This window comes from Miscanthus floridulus, chromosome 1 (genome assembly GCF_019320115.1).
Source record: "Miscanthus floridulus cultivar M001 chromosome 1, ASM1932011v1, whole genome shotgun sequence".
NCBI lineage: Eukaryota > Viridiplantae > Streptophyta > Magnoliopsida > Poales > Poaceae > Miscanthus > Miscanthus floridulus.
Window position 1 is genome coordinate 179,600,086 of NC_089580.1, and position 12,925 is coordinate 179,613,010.

General features: G+C 46.4%; 1 protein-coding gene across 1 annotated transcript; it reads left to right on the forward strand.

The window, feature by feature from the left end:
• The first annotated feature begins 1,749 nt into the window (after positions 1–1,749).
• On the forward strand, positions 1,750–4,108 carry LOC136549886 (3-ketoacyl-CoA synthase 6-like). Its single transcript, XM_066541314.1, has 2 exons — positions 1,750–2,783; positions 2,896–4,108. The coding sequence occupies exons 1-2, from the start codon at positions 2,073–2,075 to the stop codon at positions 3,667–3,669; spliced, it is 1,485 nt and encodes a 494-aa protein (XP_066397411.1). The 5' UTR covers positions 1,750–2,072; the 3' UTR covers positions 3,670–4,108.
• Positions 4,109–12,925: the final 8,817 nt, after the last annotated feature.

The window sequence follows — 12,925 nt, forward strand, 5'->3', positions numbered from 1 at the left end:
ATCAATGGCGCCGAGCTAAGGGTTCATTTTCTAAATTCTTTCCGTCAGGAGTCTATTTGTGGAAAACTTTCAAAAAATGGCTAAATTGTAAAACATTCGGACAGAAGTAACACTGATTAATAAATACTAATGGTAGTCCATGGTACCTGTGGTCTGCTGAAATCCGACGGTTTTTTAGTTTTCAAGTTTCCATACTTCGACTAGCTGGGCTGTTGGCAAACGGCCAATCGGTATCACCACTTACTGACGGGCCAAGAAGCTGTGCTAGGCAAACAACGAATATTTCCCACTCTTTTTCGGTGTTTCTACGATCTACAATTTAGATGCCGTGTGACGCCAAGTATTTTTTGGAATTTTAAAACACCATAATTTTCTAAAATATTTTGATTTATGAGCGTCATGGTGCGTTTGGATGCACTCTTTTTCGGTGTTTCTCTGATTTAGAATTTATAGATGTCCTGTGACGCAAAGTATTTTTGGATTTTTTTTAAAAAAACATATTTTTTATGGTGCACAATTAGTATCATTAGATAAATCGCTAAATATATTTTTATAATAAATTTATTTAGAGATATAAATATTGCTTTATTATTTTCTATAAACCTATAATCAGATTTAGAAAAGTTTAACCAACACAAATACCATAGCAACACTTTTTTTTTACGGAGGGAGTATAATCTAATAACTCTGTTAATGTTTCTCATTCATGTGATGGTCATGTTAGCTAGCGGTTGTTGTTATTAGTATGCATAGTTTAGCATCAATAATGGATGACATCTTCACATGCTGCTTGTTACATCTATTTCTTTGAAATACTAAATTAAAATATGCCTAAATTTGATACGGACTGTTCGCTGGTTGGTTTCTGGACTGATAAACCAGGCTGATGCTGGTTTGTTGTGAGAGAAAAATATTGTCGGCTGACTGATAAGCCCTGGGCTGTAAATGTGATCCATTATTGATACCAGCTAGGTTTAGCTCATATCGATAATCATGTTGGCCGTGCAAACTGCAAAGCGACGAGGGAGAAGCTCTGGAAGCTGTTTGGAGCGGGCAAAAAACCATCTATGCAATTCGTCATGTATTCCCGAGACAATCTGACTGACCGTATGAGGTGTCGTCCTCTGAAAAACCATGTATTTCTTTTATTCATACATACATATGATCCAGGTAACGAGCGTATCTACTGATACCGAGACAGTCTGACCGACCGTGCATGCGGCGCCTCGTTCGCTTGAACTAAACCATCAGGCGAACATCTGTTTTCGAGTTCCGACGCTTTCATATCTGATGTTACCTTGGCGGTTGGCAAACGGCCCATCGATATCCGCCATTAACTGCTGATCCAAGTTGCGCTAGGCAAAGCCGTGAAACCGTAGGTAGTACAGTACGTACCTTCCTCTGACCATAGTCCACAGGAGACCGATCGAGTTCATTCACCAGTTATCGCACTCGTTAATCCTCTCACCGCGGTCGCTGTTTTCCCGAAATTGCTCACCAACGCTCGAGCGGCGCCGAGCAGAAAAAGAGAACCCTGTGTGCGCGTGTGCAGCGGGCAAGGGCTGCTGCAGCCTGCAAGTGCAAGGCGAGCGAGCAACCGCCCCGGCCCGGAGCAGCCAGTCGGCGGGCCCTGCTACAAGACCAGGCGCCAACCTCCTAACTCTCTCTGGGCTCTGGTTGGTGGCGGTAGCCGGGCTCTCATTTAAACTACCCATCTGCCCCCGATTTATTTGGATACGTTCCCGATTTAATTAGGGGCGTCCCTCGCGCTCGCTCGCGGCTCCCCCGCTATATTAAGACCCCACCACGGCACCACCTCCTTCGCAAACAAACACACAAACACCGCACCGCAACGCACCCGGCTAGGGAAGCAAGCTCTTTTCTTCAGCTGTGCGCAACACACGGCACGCTGGTTTGGTTGCAGCGCCCCCCGCCAAGACGCTGCCGAGAGCAGGAGGCGAAGGCTAGCTAGTCGTGAGCAGGCAGAGTGGGCGGGAAGACTGGTGAGCCGGCCGGCCGCGCCGAGCGATAGCAGCCGAGAGCAGCAGCAGCAGCAGGCGGGCAACAACAACATGCCGACCGGCGGCGTGTTCTCCGGGTCGGTGAACCTCAAGTACGTCAAGCTCGGGTACCAGTACCTGGTGAACCACTTCCTGACGCTGCTGCTGGTGCCGGTGATGGCCGCCACAGCGCTGGAGCTGGCGCGCCTCGGCCCCGGCGAGCTGCTCTCGCTGTGGCGGTCGCTGGAGCTGGACCTGGTCCACATCCTCTGCTCCGCGTTCCTCGTCGTCTTCGTCGTCACCGTGTACGTGATGTCGCGCCCCAGGCCCGTGTACCTGGTGGACTACGCCTGCTACAATCCCCCCGCCAGCTGCCGCGTGCCGTTCGCCACCTTCATGGAGCACACGCGCCTCATCAGCGACGACGACAAGAGGGTGCGCTTCCAGACCAGGATCCTGGAGCGCTCGGGGCTCGGCGAGGACACGTGCCTCCCGCCCGCCAACCACTACATCCCGCCCAACCCCAGCATGGAGGCCTCGCGCGCCGAGGCGCAGCTCGTCATCTTCTCCGCCATCGACGACCTCGTCCGCCGCACGGGGCTCAAGCCCAAGGACATTGACATCCTCGTCGTCAACTGCAGCCTCTTCTCGCCGACGCCATCGCTCTCTGCCATGATCATCAACAAGTACAAGCTCCGGAGCAACATCCGGAGCTTCAACCTGTCGGGGATGGGATGCAGTGCCGGGCTCATCTCCATCGACCTCGCGCGGGACATGCTCCAGGTAATAATTAGTAATTAACTGACCACCTACTACTAGTAGTAGGTCGATTAATTCCTTCTAATTCTCTCTCTCTCTCTCTCTCTCACACACACACACACACACACAAACACAGGTGCACCCGAACTCGAACGCGCTGGTGGTGTCGACCGAGATCATCACCCCCAACTTCTACCAGGGGAGCCGGCGCGACATGCTGCTTCCCAACTGCCTGTTCCGGATGGGCGCGGCGGCGATCCTGCTGTCCAACAGGCGGCGCGAGGCCCGGCGCGCCAAGTACCGGCTGGTGCACGTGGTGAGGACGCACAAGGGCGCGGACGACCGCGCGTACCGGTGCGTGTACCAGGAGGAGGACGACCAGGGCTTCTCGGGCATCTCGCTGTCCAAGGAGCTGATGTCCATCGCCGGCGACGCGCTCAAGTCCAACATCACCACCATCGGCCCGCTGGTGCTGCCCATGTCGGAGCAGCTGCTCTTCTTCTTCCGCCTGGTGGGGCGCAAGCTCATCAACAAGACCTGGAAGCCCTACATCCCGGACTTCAAGCTGGCGTTCGAGCACTTCTGCATCCACGCGGGCGGGCGCGCCGTCATCGACGAGCTGCAGAAGAACCTGCAGCTGTCGCCGCGCCACGTGGAGGCGTCCCGCATGACGCTGCACCGGTTCGGCAACACGTCCAGCAGCTCCCTCTGGTACGAGCTCGCCTACATCGAGGCCAAGGGCCGCATGCGCCGCGGCGACCGCGTCTGGCAGATCGGATTCGGCAGCGGGTTCAAGTGCAACAGCGCCGTCTGGAAGTGCCTCCGCAGCATCAAGACGCCCACCAACGGGCCCTGGGACGACTGCATCCACCGCTACCCCGTCGACGTCCCGGAGGTCGTCAAGCTGTGACCTACGGGCTACGGCTACGACAAGGAGCGAGCTCCACCGCCGCCGCCGTACTGTCCCCCCTGTACGTCCAGAGAAGCATTTCGCTTAAAATTTGGTTTTGCTGTTCTTGTTCCTTCTTCTCTGCTGTTTTCTTCTCTTCTCTTCCTTTTTTCTTTTCTACTAAAAATGGTAAGAAGAAGAAGAAAGATCCATATATACTCTGATTGTTGCAAGTATCACACGAGGAATGATCATCACAGGGAGATTAAAATTGGTTCTTGCTGGATGTGTTCACGTGGGCGTACTGTCAAAATTATCATATCCCAGGGGACTGGGTGATTAGAATTTGCTTCAATGGGAAGGAGTCGAGCACTTGTAAATTGTAATCCATGTTGTAACCAGTGAAAGGGATACATGCATTCTCCTGATAGTTGTTCAACCAATCATCTCTGCCTGTTAATTTCCTGTCACTTACTTGTAGAATAGTTTATCCTGTGAGATTGGTTGGGATCAAGTGATGCGATGGGGGGTATTCATTGAGATTGCACATGGACCTGATGACGAGACTACGGGAGATAGCGTTGGTTAATGCTTTGCCAGTCGCTGACACTTGCGTAACACGAGCTACTCATGATCTATCCATTTCTAACAAGAAAAGAAGTCTTATAAAAATGCACTTAGCATTGCACGCTTATTAGACTCGATTGCGCAGCTCAACTTGTTACTTGTCAGAGCCTTCCTTTCTTTTTCCTTGCTGTTCTTCATGCTGATACTTGAAGAGTTTTTTTTTGGTGCCTGGGTCTGGGTGAGGCATACTGAAGGTCACCACCTAGTACTGTACAACTATTAACTCATGCTCCCATTGTACACGAGACGACTGCTGACGCGGACAGGCTTGCACATGTTCACATCCCCACCTTGGTGTCCATATTTGCCGTACCATTAAGAAAAGTCTCAATCTCTTTTTTGGTACCCCCAAGTTAAATGCAATGCAGTTGGCATGGCGACAACCTTCCCGCAACAAGGGCTCTCTTCCTTGAAGCCAGGCTTCGCGAAGCACCTCTGTTCGTGCTCCACGCCTCACAACATCTTGGAGCTCCTCTGCATGCATTCATGATCATCAGCCATGACCTCATGACCATGCATGATCCAACATCGGACGGCTCTGGTAGGCCCCGAGATGACGGGGGGTGGTGAAGCGCATCGCTTGAACTTATTAGCCTGACTTATCGGCCATGAAACAGTGTTTTTCTCTCACAACAAATCGAAAATCAGCTTCAGCGCTTATCAGCCCATCAGCCGAGGCCTCACGTCACGCTCTCCGCCACGCAGCCACGCCATGGCATGTCGCGTGCCGGACTCGGCCATCCACGGCTTCGTCGATCGGGGCACTGAATGCGAGGCGCACGTCAGGTGGGTGTGGGTGCGCAAGGGCTGGCAGCAGCCGAGCAGTCAGGCAGCTGTGTTCTGGTGACAACCAAACTGTGGCGTGTGTGTGGTTCAGTGGCTGGGCTGTGGTCGCAGTTACTGGGCGGCCGGCCATCGCATGGGAGGAGCCGAAAGCCGAGGAGGAGCCGGCATGGCAGCTGGGGTTCGCTCGCGGGCGCGGTTGCCGAAAGAGATGGCGGGGGTGGCGTCGCTCGGCGGGCAGCTACCTTGCACTGCCTCGGTCGCTCGATCCTGTCGTGGTTGGGAGGCGTTAAATGCGTTGGCTGGCGCCCGGTTGGTGTCGGTTGGGCCGAGCAAATGAGCGAGAGCGGCAGCGCCAGCCGCCCAGCCCCTGCTCTCTCCCGTCTGCCACCGCTCCGCCGGGGGTTGCTCGGTTGGCGCGAAAGGGAGCGGAAGTTATTGAGGCGCGCGGCACCGGCGAGCGCGTCGCTGTTTCCGGGGTGCTGGACGGCACGGGCCTGTCCCGGTCCCGTGGACGTTGGGAAAGGGAAAACGGGCAGCCGGGGCGAGACCCCTTTCCGGCGCCAGGCTCCACTGTTCCAGTTCGTCGGACGCGCGATCGATCGGTTGCCCCGCTGCCACGCCAGCGGGCGCATTCTTTTTTCTTTCAGTTGAGCTTGGCAAGGCCTCGTTTAGATTGCGAAAAAATTTCAACCCGATAAATAGTACCACTTTCGTCTTATTTGGTAAATATTGTCCAATTGTGGACCAACTAGGCTCAAAAGATTCATCTCGTGATTTCCAACTAAACTGTGTAATTAGTTATTTTTTTACCTACATTTAATACTCCATGCAAACGACTAAAAATTGATGTGATGAAGAGAGAGTGAAAAAACTTGGAATTTGGATGTCATGCCCAAGTGTCGGGCAAGGCCGGGCTTGCTGGTTTGACCTGGGTACTCACTTCACTGTTCGGTGAGCAACTACTGTGAGAAGAAGAAACAGCGTTGTCAAGCATTAACTTTGGATCGCATTTTCGATGCTCCTAGTAGCAGCATTTCTCTCCCCATCATATATCGATATCGTCGTAATTCCAGGCGTTCCTACCAGCTGTTAACACTATACGTACAAGCTACGGACTATGGTGCAGTACTACTGCACTCTTAACTTACGCCTCAGCGCTCAGCGGCGTACGTACTTTTGATGGTGGCATGCCCGTGACCGTGAGTCCAGCGTCATAAGAGAGTTTCGTCCGTTTCGTCCGTGTTTCCAAGACTATCGTGTCATATAGAATGAAATAAAATTTGAATGAAATATTCACTCTTAAAGGAAAGTTTCATTCCATAGTTTTATAAACATTTTATTCTATAACTCATAGAGAGTTGGTAACTGTGCTAAATCCAATTCTTCTTTCTCTTCGTTAAAACGTTGTCATGTCATCAAAATTATATATATGACGTGGGCTATTAAATACAAATTAAACTATAATAAAACTCTCACTGAGACCGGTCTAACCAAGGCTGCCATGATTTTCCTGCATGTACCGGTATTGATGCGGCCCCATGGCCCCATGTATGATAAAGCAGAGTAGAAATTGATTCGTCATTCCTCCGCCACTTCACCCTTGAGATATCGTGAGTTCGTGACCACGACTGAATTCAGTCTTGCGAGACACACGCACTGCACGGTAAATTTGACAAGCATATAAGCAAGTAAGCAACACATTGAATCATAGATGGTGCACATGCACTGTTGATGCCGTGTTCACTGTGCCTGAATGACCAAAAGCCAGCCCGGGTCTTCAGGAAAAAAGAGGCAGAAACCTAGGTATCCTTTTTCCTCCCTGGGCAAGAGTTGACAACAATAAGCAACGAATGCTAACTTTCTGCCACAAAATTCGTGCCATGGCCGCATCAAGCATTCGTATCCTGTCCTCTCACACACAACTCATGAGCAAGGTATGATCCCTGTGCCTGGAATTCCTTTCATCATTGGCATGAAACATTTTTCATTTGACATCAAAGTAGCATGATGCGTTGACAAGGAAAAACAATTAGTTACATGCATTCCAAATATGGATGAAATCAGACAGATAAGATATTATGGATACTGAATATGGATATTTATTTCCGGTTTTAGAGTCCAATATTGATAGTGTCAGATGCGTCGGATATTGATATGTATCCCATATATATGTAAAAAAATATCCAATTTTGAGTATCGGATTCAGATACATTAAATATATAAATTCACCACACTCATATATAACTACTAGTATATGGGATGCTAGTACGTTGGACTTATCAACCTGTCTTATTAGCCATGGAACAATGTTTTTCTCTCACAAGAAATCAACTTCAGTCGGCTTATCAGCCGTAGAAACCATCAGCCGAACAGCTCGATGTGTGCCATTGAAAAAGATGGTTGACCCATATGTATGTACCAATGAAAAGTTCACTGTGACATCTATATCAACTTTAAAATTGTTCTTTCCCCTGATGACACTTCCATCAGGTGGGTATTAACTTTCTAGTTAGCACTGTTGGTTACAGAGTGGCACACAAGGAGTTGTCTAAAAATCAAATGACACATGTACAAATCTCATATTGAATACTTAGGCTTCTAAATAATGTTGAATGGAAAAAATTTCAACTACAAAGTTTTAGATCTCGTCGAGCTCTACACCTTTAATATAGGGTGTTCCATCCGAGATCATTTGAAACATTCAAAAATTTGAATTTCAAGCTATAAACTTAATGAAAACTATAAAGTTTTAGATCTTGTCAATCTCTTATAGGGGTTTAAATCCTCTTCGATCCCCTCCATTCCACTTGGATCGGGGATGGAATAAACAGGCAGACAGTCCTCTTCAACAGTTCAACCCCATGTTTTGGGAATCAAACGAACAAGGCCTAAAGATGATATGTTTCTAAAAAAAAAGTGCTATCAAATCCATCATAGATTAGTATATCGCTTCAATAGATTTCATTAATGTCATACGAAAACAAAGGCACGGATCCACAACTTATATACTATCCTAAAGTTCGAACAACCACTGATAACTACAAGAGGCACTAGCAATTGGAGGTCCTTGTTTCCAATGTAACTCTACTCGCCTTATGCTTCTTACCTTGTGATTCCCTGGCTCCCAGCCAACTCTTTTGGGTCCAAGACCCTCCACCACTGGGCTAACCCCCCGGATCTGTGGTAATATATCAGGTAGGGACTCTTCGTCCATTGTCATTCTTAAAAAAATACTATGCAGTAATATTGATTATAGTTCATCAAGAATTGTCTTCCTTAAATGGAAGGCACACTATATCTTTACAGGGAGCACGCTATCCACATTGTTAGATTAAGTCAAAAAGTTCCTTGTGCTGTATCCTGGTAACAGCAGCGAGTTGTAGACCCTACCAGAGTGACATAGTCCATAGAACATAGGTGCTACGCAGAATTAAAATTACGTAGAACACATTAATATGCATTCCCAATTGTAATAGGGAACTTAATAAATCTATACACCTAGAAGCAACATCCTGAAATAACTTCTTCACACACGCATGCTCCAAGGATGAGTACCGTTGAAATGCGCACAGAAAGACGTGTGATGTGCCCTGTACACTCTGGCTATTCTTGTTGGAAGATGAACAATGCATCATCCACGCCCATCTTTGCCCAGAAATAATTGAAGGTGAACATGCATGATTAAGAAGACAGGTTTACATCAGGGTATCAATGAAGATCTGAAACAGTATTCCTTTTATTTTATAGGTAAGATAAATAGATAATAATACAAATTATTTTACTAAAGGAGCCCTTGTAACTCCCCCAAACGGAAAGTTCTTTAAATAAAATAAGCATTGATCAGGCTGTAGCACCACAGGCGAAAAGGACAATACTAACAGAAACAGAGAAAGATGTACTCCGTATCAAGTATGCACTGCTATGGACAGATGGATGCTTCAGCTAACAGCATCAAGCCACAAGCATCTAGAAATCTAGGGCATGTTTGCTTCTTGCCCTCCCAGGCACGTGCTCGTGCAGGCATCAATCGGAGCCCCAGGCGTCCGAAATCGTCAGCCTGTTCGGTTGGCTGGTTCGTATCGTTACTGATTCGTAAAAAAGTACTACTGGCTGGTTTGTGTGAGAGAAAAATACTGTCCCGGCTAGAAATTTACGATCGTTTACGACAAGCCACAGCCAAACGAACAGGCTGCGTATGCCTGGGAAAGCTTCTCGCCAGGCAAGTTGCCTGGGATGTAATCCATGTTAGCTCTATAGGATCACTAGGATCATAGATCTAGCCGGTAGAGTGATTCTATTCGGGATAAAAGACACTGTACATCATAATACATGTAGAACTAGAGAGAGAGAGAGAGAGGAAAATGAGAAGGTGTTGAACCTGACACTGCAGAGGGGGAGGGTTCAGAGGACGCTATCACGTTCGTCGGTGTAGTGTGCACACGGGCAGCGGCGGCCGGTGAAGAGGGCGGTGAAGATGTCGACGTTGATGGAGTGGGCGGCGCGGCTGGTGGCTTCCCGACACTGGCTGCGCCCCTCTCTAGATCGGGTTAGGGTTTAGGTGTCGGTGGAGAGCTTGGCTCAGGCGAACCTCGTGATAAGAACCGTCGGCCCCCACCTCTTTTTATAGCGCAGTGTGACAGGGGCCCTCCAGCCATATTGGGCTGGGCGCCCTCAATCAGGGCGCGAATCAAAGGCCCAACTAGGCCGTTGGGTCCAGTTAGAATTAGAGATCAATCTATCAATCTTCCCTTTGATCTCCTTTCATCTTTCATTTTCATATCATTTACTTTTGTTCATTTCATTACAGATTAGCGCATAGAGCATGTCTCATTGTCACGGTCCATTGCCGATAGATTTAACAGCTACAACACACCACTCTGTTCTGAAATAGATACTTATCTTTGTGTCTTCTTTTGTCCAGGAATTATAGGCTTTCCCTTAAACCCATGCCGGCTACATGTTCTTTGAACACGTTGGGTGGTAAGCCTTTTGTAAGCGGATCCGCGAGCATCTTTTTGGTACTTATATGTTCAAGATTTATGACATGATCCCAGACTTTATCTTTCACAACATAATAATTTATGTCAATGTGTTTGGCAACACCACTTAACTTATTGTTGTGAGCACACTGTACTGTCGGATTATTATCGCAGTATAACTTAATGGTCTATAGATGTCGTCAATCACCTTCAAACCGGGTATGAACTTCTTTAGCCAGTTCACCTATCCCGTTGCCTCATAACACGGTACAAACTCGACATACATTGTGGACGATGTAGTGACGGTTTGCTTTGAGCTTTTCCATGAAATAGCTCCCCCTGCGAGAGTAAATACATATCCAGACGTAGATTTTCTGTCATCTCCCGCATAATCAGAATCTGAATATCCCACTATATGGAGTGAATCAGATCTTCTATACGTCATCATGAGGCATTTCGTTCATTGCAAATAACGCAAGACTTTCTTTACTAATTTCTAGTGTTTTGTTCCAGGATTACTCTGGAATCTGCCAAGTAACCCGATAACAAATGTCAAGTCAGGGCGCGTACATACTTGAGCATATTGCAAGCTTCCGACAGCTGAAGCATATGAAACCGCTTTCATTTGATCGATCTCATATTGGTTCCTAGGGCATTAAAAATCCCCATATCTGTTGCCCTTGACTATAGGAGCAGGTGAGGGACTACATTTGTGCATACTGAATTTCTTTAAGATTCTTTCTATGTATGTCTTTTGTGACAGTCCTAATACCCCTTTACCTCTATCTCGGTGAATCTCGATCCCTAGAATGAACGAAGCTTCACCAAGATCTTTCATATTAAAGTTTGAGGACAAAAACTTCTTTGTCTCCAGTAGTAGACTGACATCACAACTAGCAAGTAAGATGTCGTCCACATATAGGACAAGAAAGATAAACTTCTCATTCTAAAACTTTGCATAGACACAATTGTCCTCAACATTCTCTTTAAACCAAAAATTCCTTATTGTCTGATCAAACTTCAAGTACCACTGTCTTGAAACTTATTTTAATCCATAAATGGATTTCTTTAGGCGACATCCCATTCGATCTTTTCCTTCCACGACAAAACCTTTCGGTTGTGCTATGTAAACATTTTCCACCAAGTCACCGTTGAGAAATATCATCTTTACATCCATCTGATGTAATTCTAAACCGTAATGTGCCACTAATGCCATTTTTATTCTGAAGGAATCCTTACATGAGACTGGAGAAAAAGGTCTTATTGTAATCAATCTCTTCTCTTTACGTAAAGCCTTTTGCTATAAGTCGCGCTTTATATCTCTCTATATTTCCTTGAGAGTCAAGTTTTGTTTTGTAGACCCATTTATAGCCTACTGTTTTGGCTTCTTTAGAAATTATTTCCAAGTCTAAACTTTATTGGCATTTATAGATTTTATTTCATCTTCCATGGCCTCAAGCCACTTTGATGAATGATCACTTCTCATGGCTTCTTCAAATGAGGTGGGATCATCCTTCATTTGAAATTCCTCAGTATTGTATACTTCATAGTCAGCAGGAATAACTGATTTTCTAACTCTTTGAGACCTTCTAGGGGCCTCCACATTTGGCACATCTTCTGTTTGAGGCTGTTGTTGCTCCACCTCATGTGTGGCAATAGGTTTTATAGGATCATGAAGAACAGGTTCCTCATCATCATTCATTGTTGCCACAGACGGAATAGCAACAGGTGATGTCACCACAGTATCTTGTACTGTTGGTGCAGCGACAACAGGTAGTGAGAAAAATGGCTCATGAATCATTGGAGTGGGCTCATACACCCGCTTCTCTTCAAGGTCAATTTCTTGAACTACCATCCTCCCCTCATCATTTCATCATCTAGGAAGACATCGTGTCTCATTTCCACAAACTTTATATGTCTGTTTGGACAGTAGAAACGAAAATCTTTTGACTTTTCTGGGTAGCCAATGAAATGACAACTTGCTGTTTTAGGATCTAGTTTCTCAATGTTTGAGTTAAATACTTTAGCCTCAGCTGGACTCCCCCACACACGTAAGTGGTTTAGTGAGGATACTCTTCCTGTCCACAACTCATACGATGTTTTGGGCATCGACTTACTTGGTACTCTATTGAGAATATGAATGGTGGTTTTTAACGCCTCCATCCATAGGCTCAACGGTAAGGTGGAGTAACTTATCATACTGCGCACCATATCCATCAGGGTACGATTGCGCCTTTCAGCTACTCCATTCTGCTAAGGTTCGCCCGGTGTAGAATACTGGGCTACTATGCCATTCTCCTGTAAGAACCTTGCAAAAGGTCTAGGAACTTAGTCATATGGAGTATGCCGATCATAGTACCCTCACGGTCGGACCTGACTATCTTAATCTTTAAATTGTGTTGGTTTTCAACTTTTACCTTAAATATTTTAAATTTATCCAATGCTTTTGTTTTTTCTTTGATTGGATAAATATAATTATAATAGGAGTAATCATCCGTGAATGTTATGAATAAATCATAACCATCCACACTCTTTACAGGAAACGGGCCATAGATGTTTGTGTGAATAATCTATAAAATTACTGCATTTCGTTTGACATCTTTCTTAATTTTCTTTACATACTTTTCTTTTATGCATTCTCTACATTGTTCTAAATCTAAGAGCTCTAATGGAGGAAGAATATTATTCTTAACTAGTCTTTCTATTCTTCCCCTCAAAATATGGCCTAAACGACAATGCCATAATTTCGACATCGCATCGTGAGCTCTCTTTCGTTTTCTGTTTACATCCGCAGACGAGGATACATTCACATTGTCGCACGCAACGTTCCCATCATCACATACAACATTTACATCATCACATAGTGATAAAAAATAAAGCTCATT

What these genes read in the sequence shown, in the direction of transcription:
- LOC136549886 (XM_066541314.1), top strand. Translation starts at nt 2,073, where the DNA reads ATGCCGACCGGCGGCGTGTTCTCCGGGTCGGTGAACCTCAAGTACGTC. An exon ending in TCGCGCGGGACATGCTCCAG is followed by an intron (nt 2,784 to 2,895) that starts GTAATAATTAGT and finishes ACACAAACACAG; the next exon opens with GTGCACCCGAACTCGAACGC.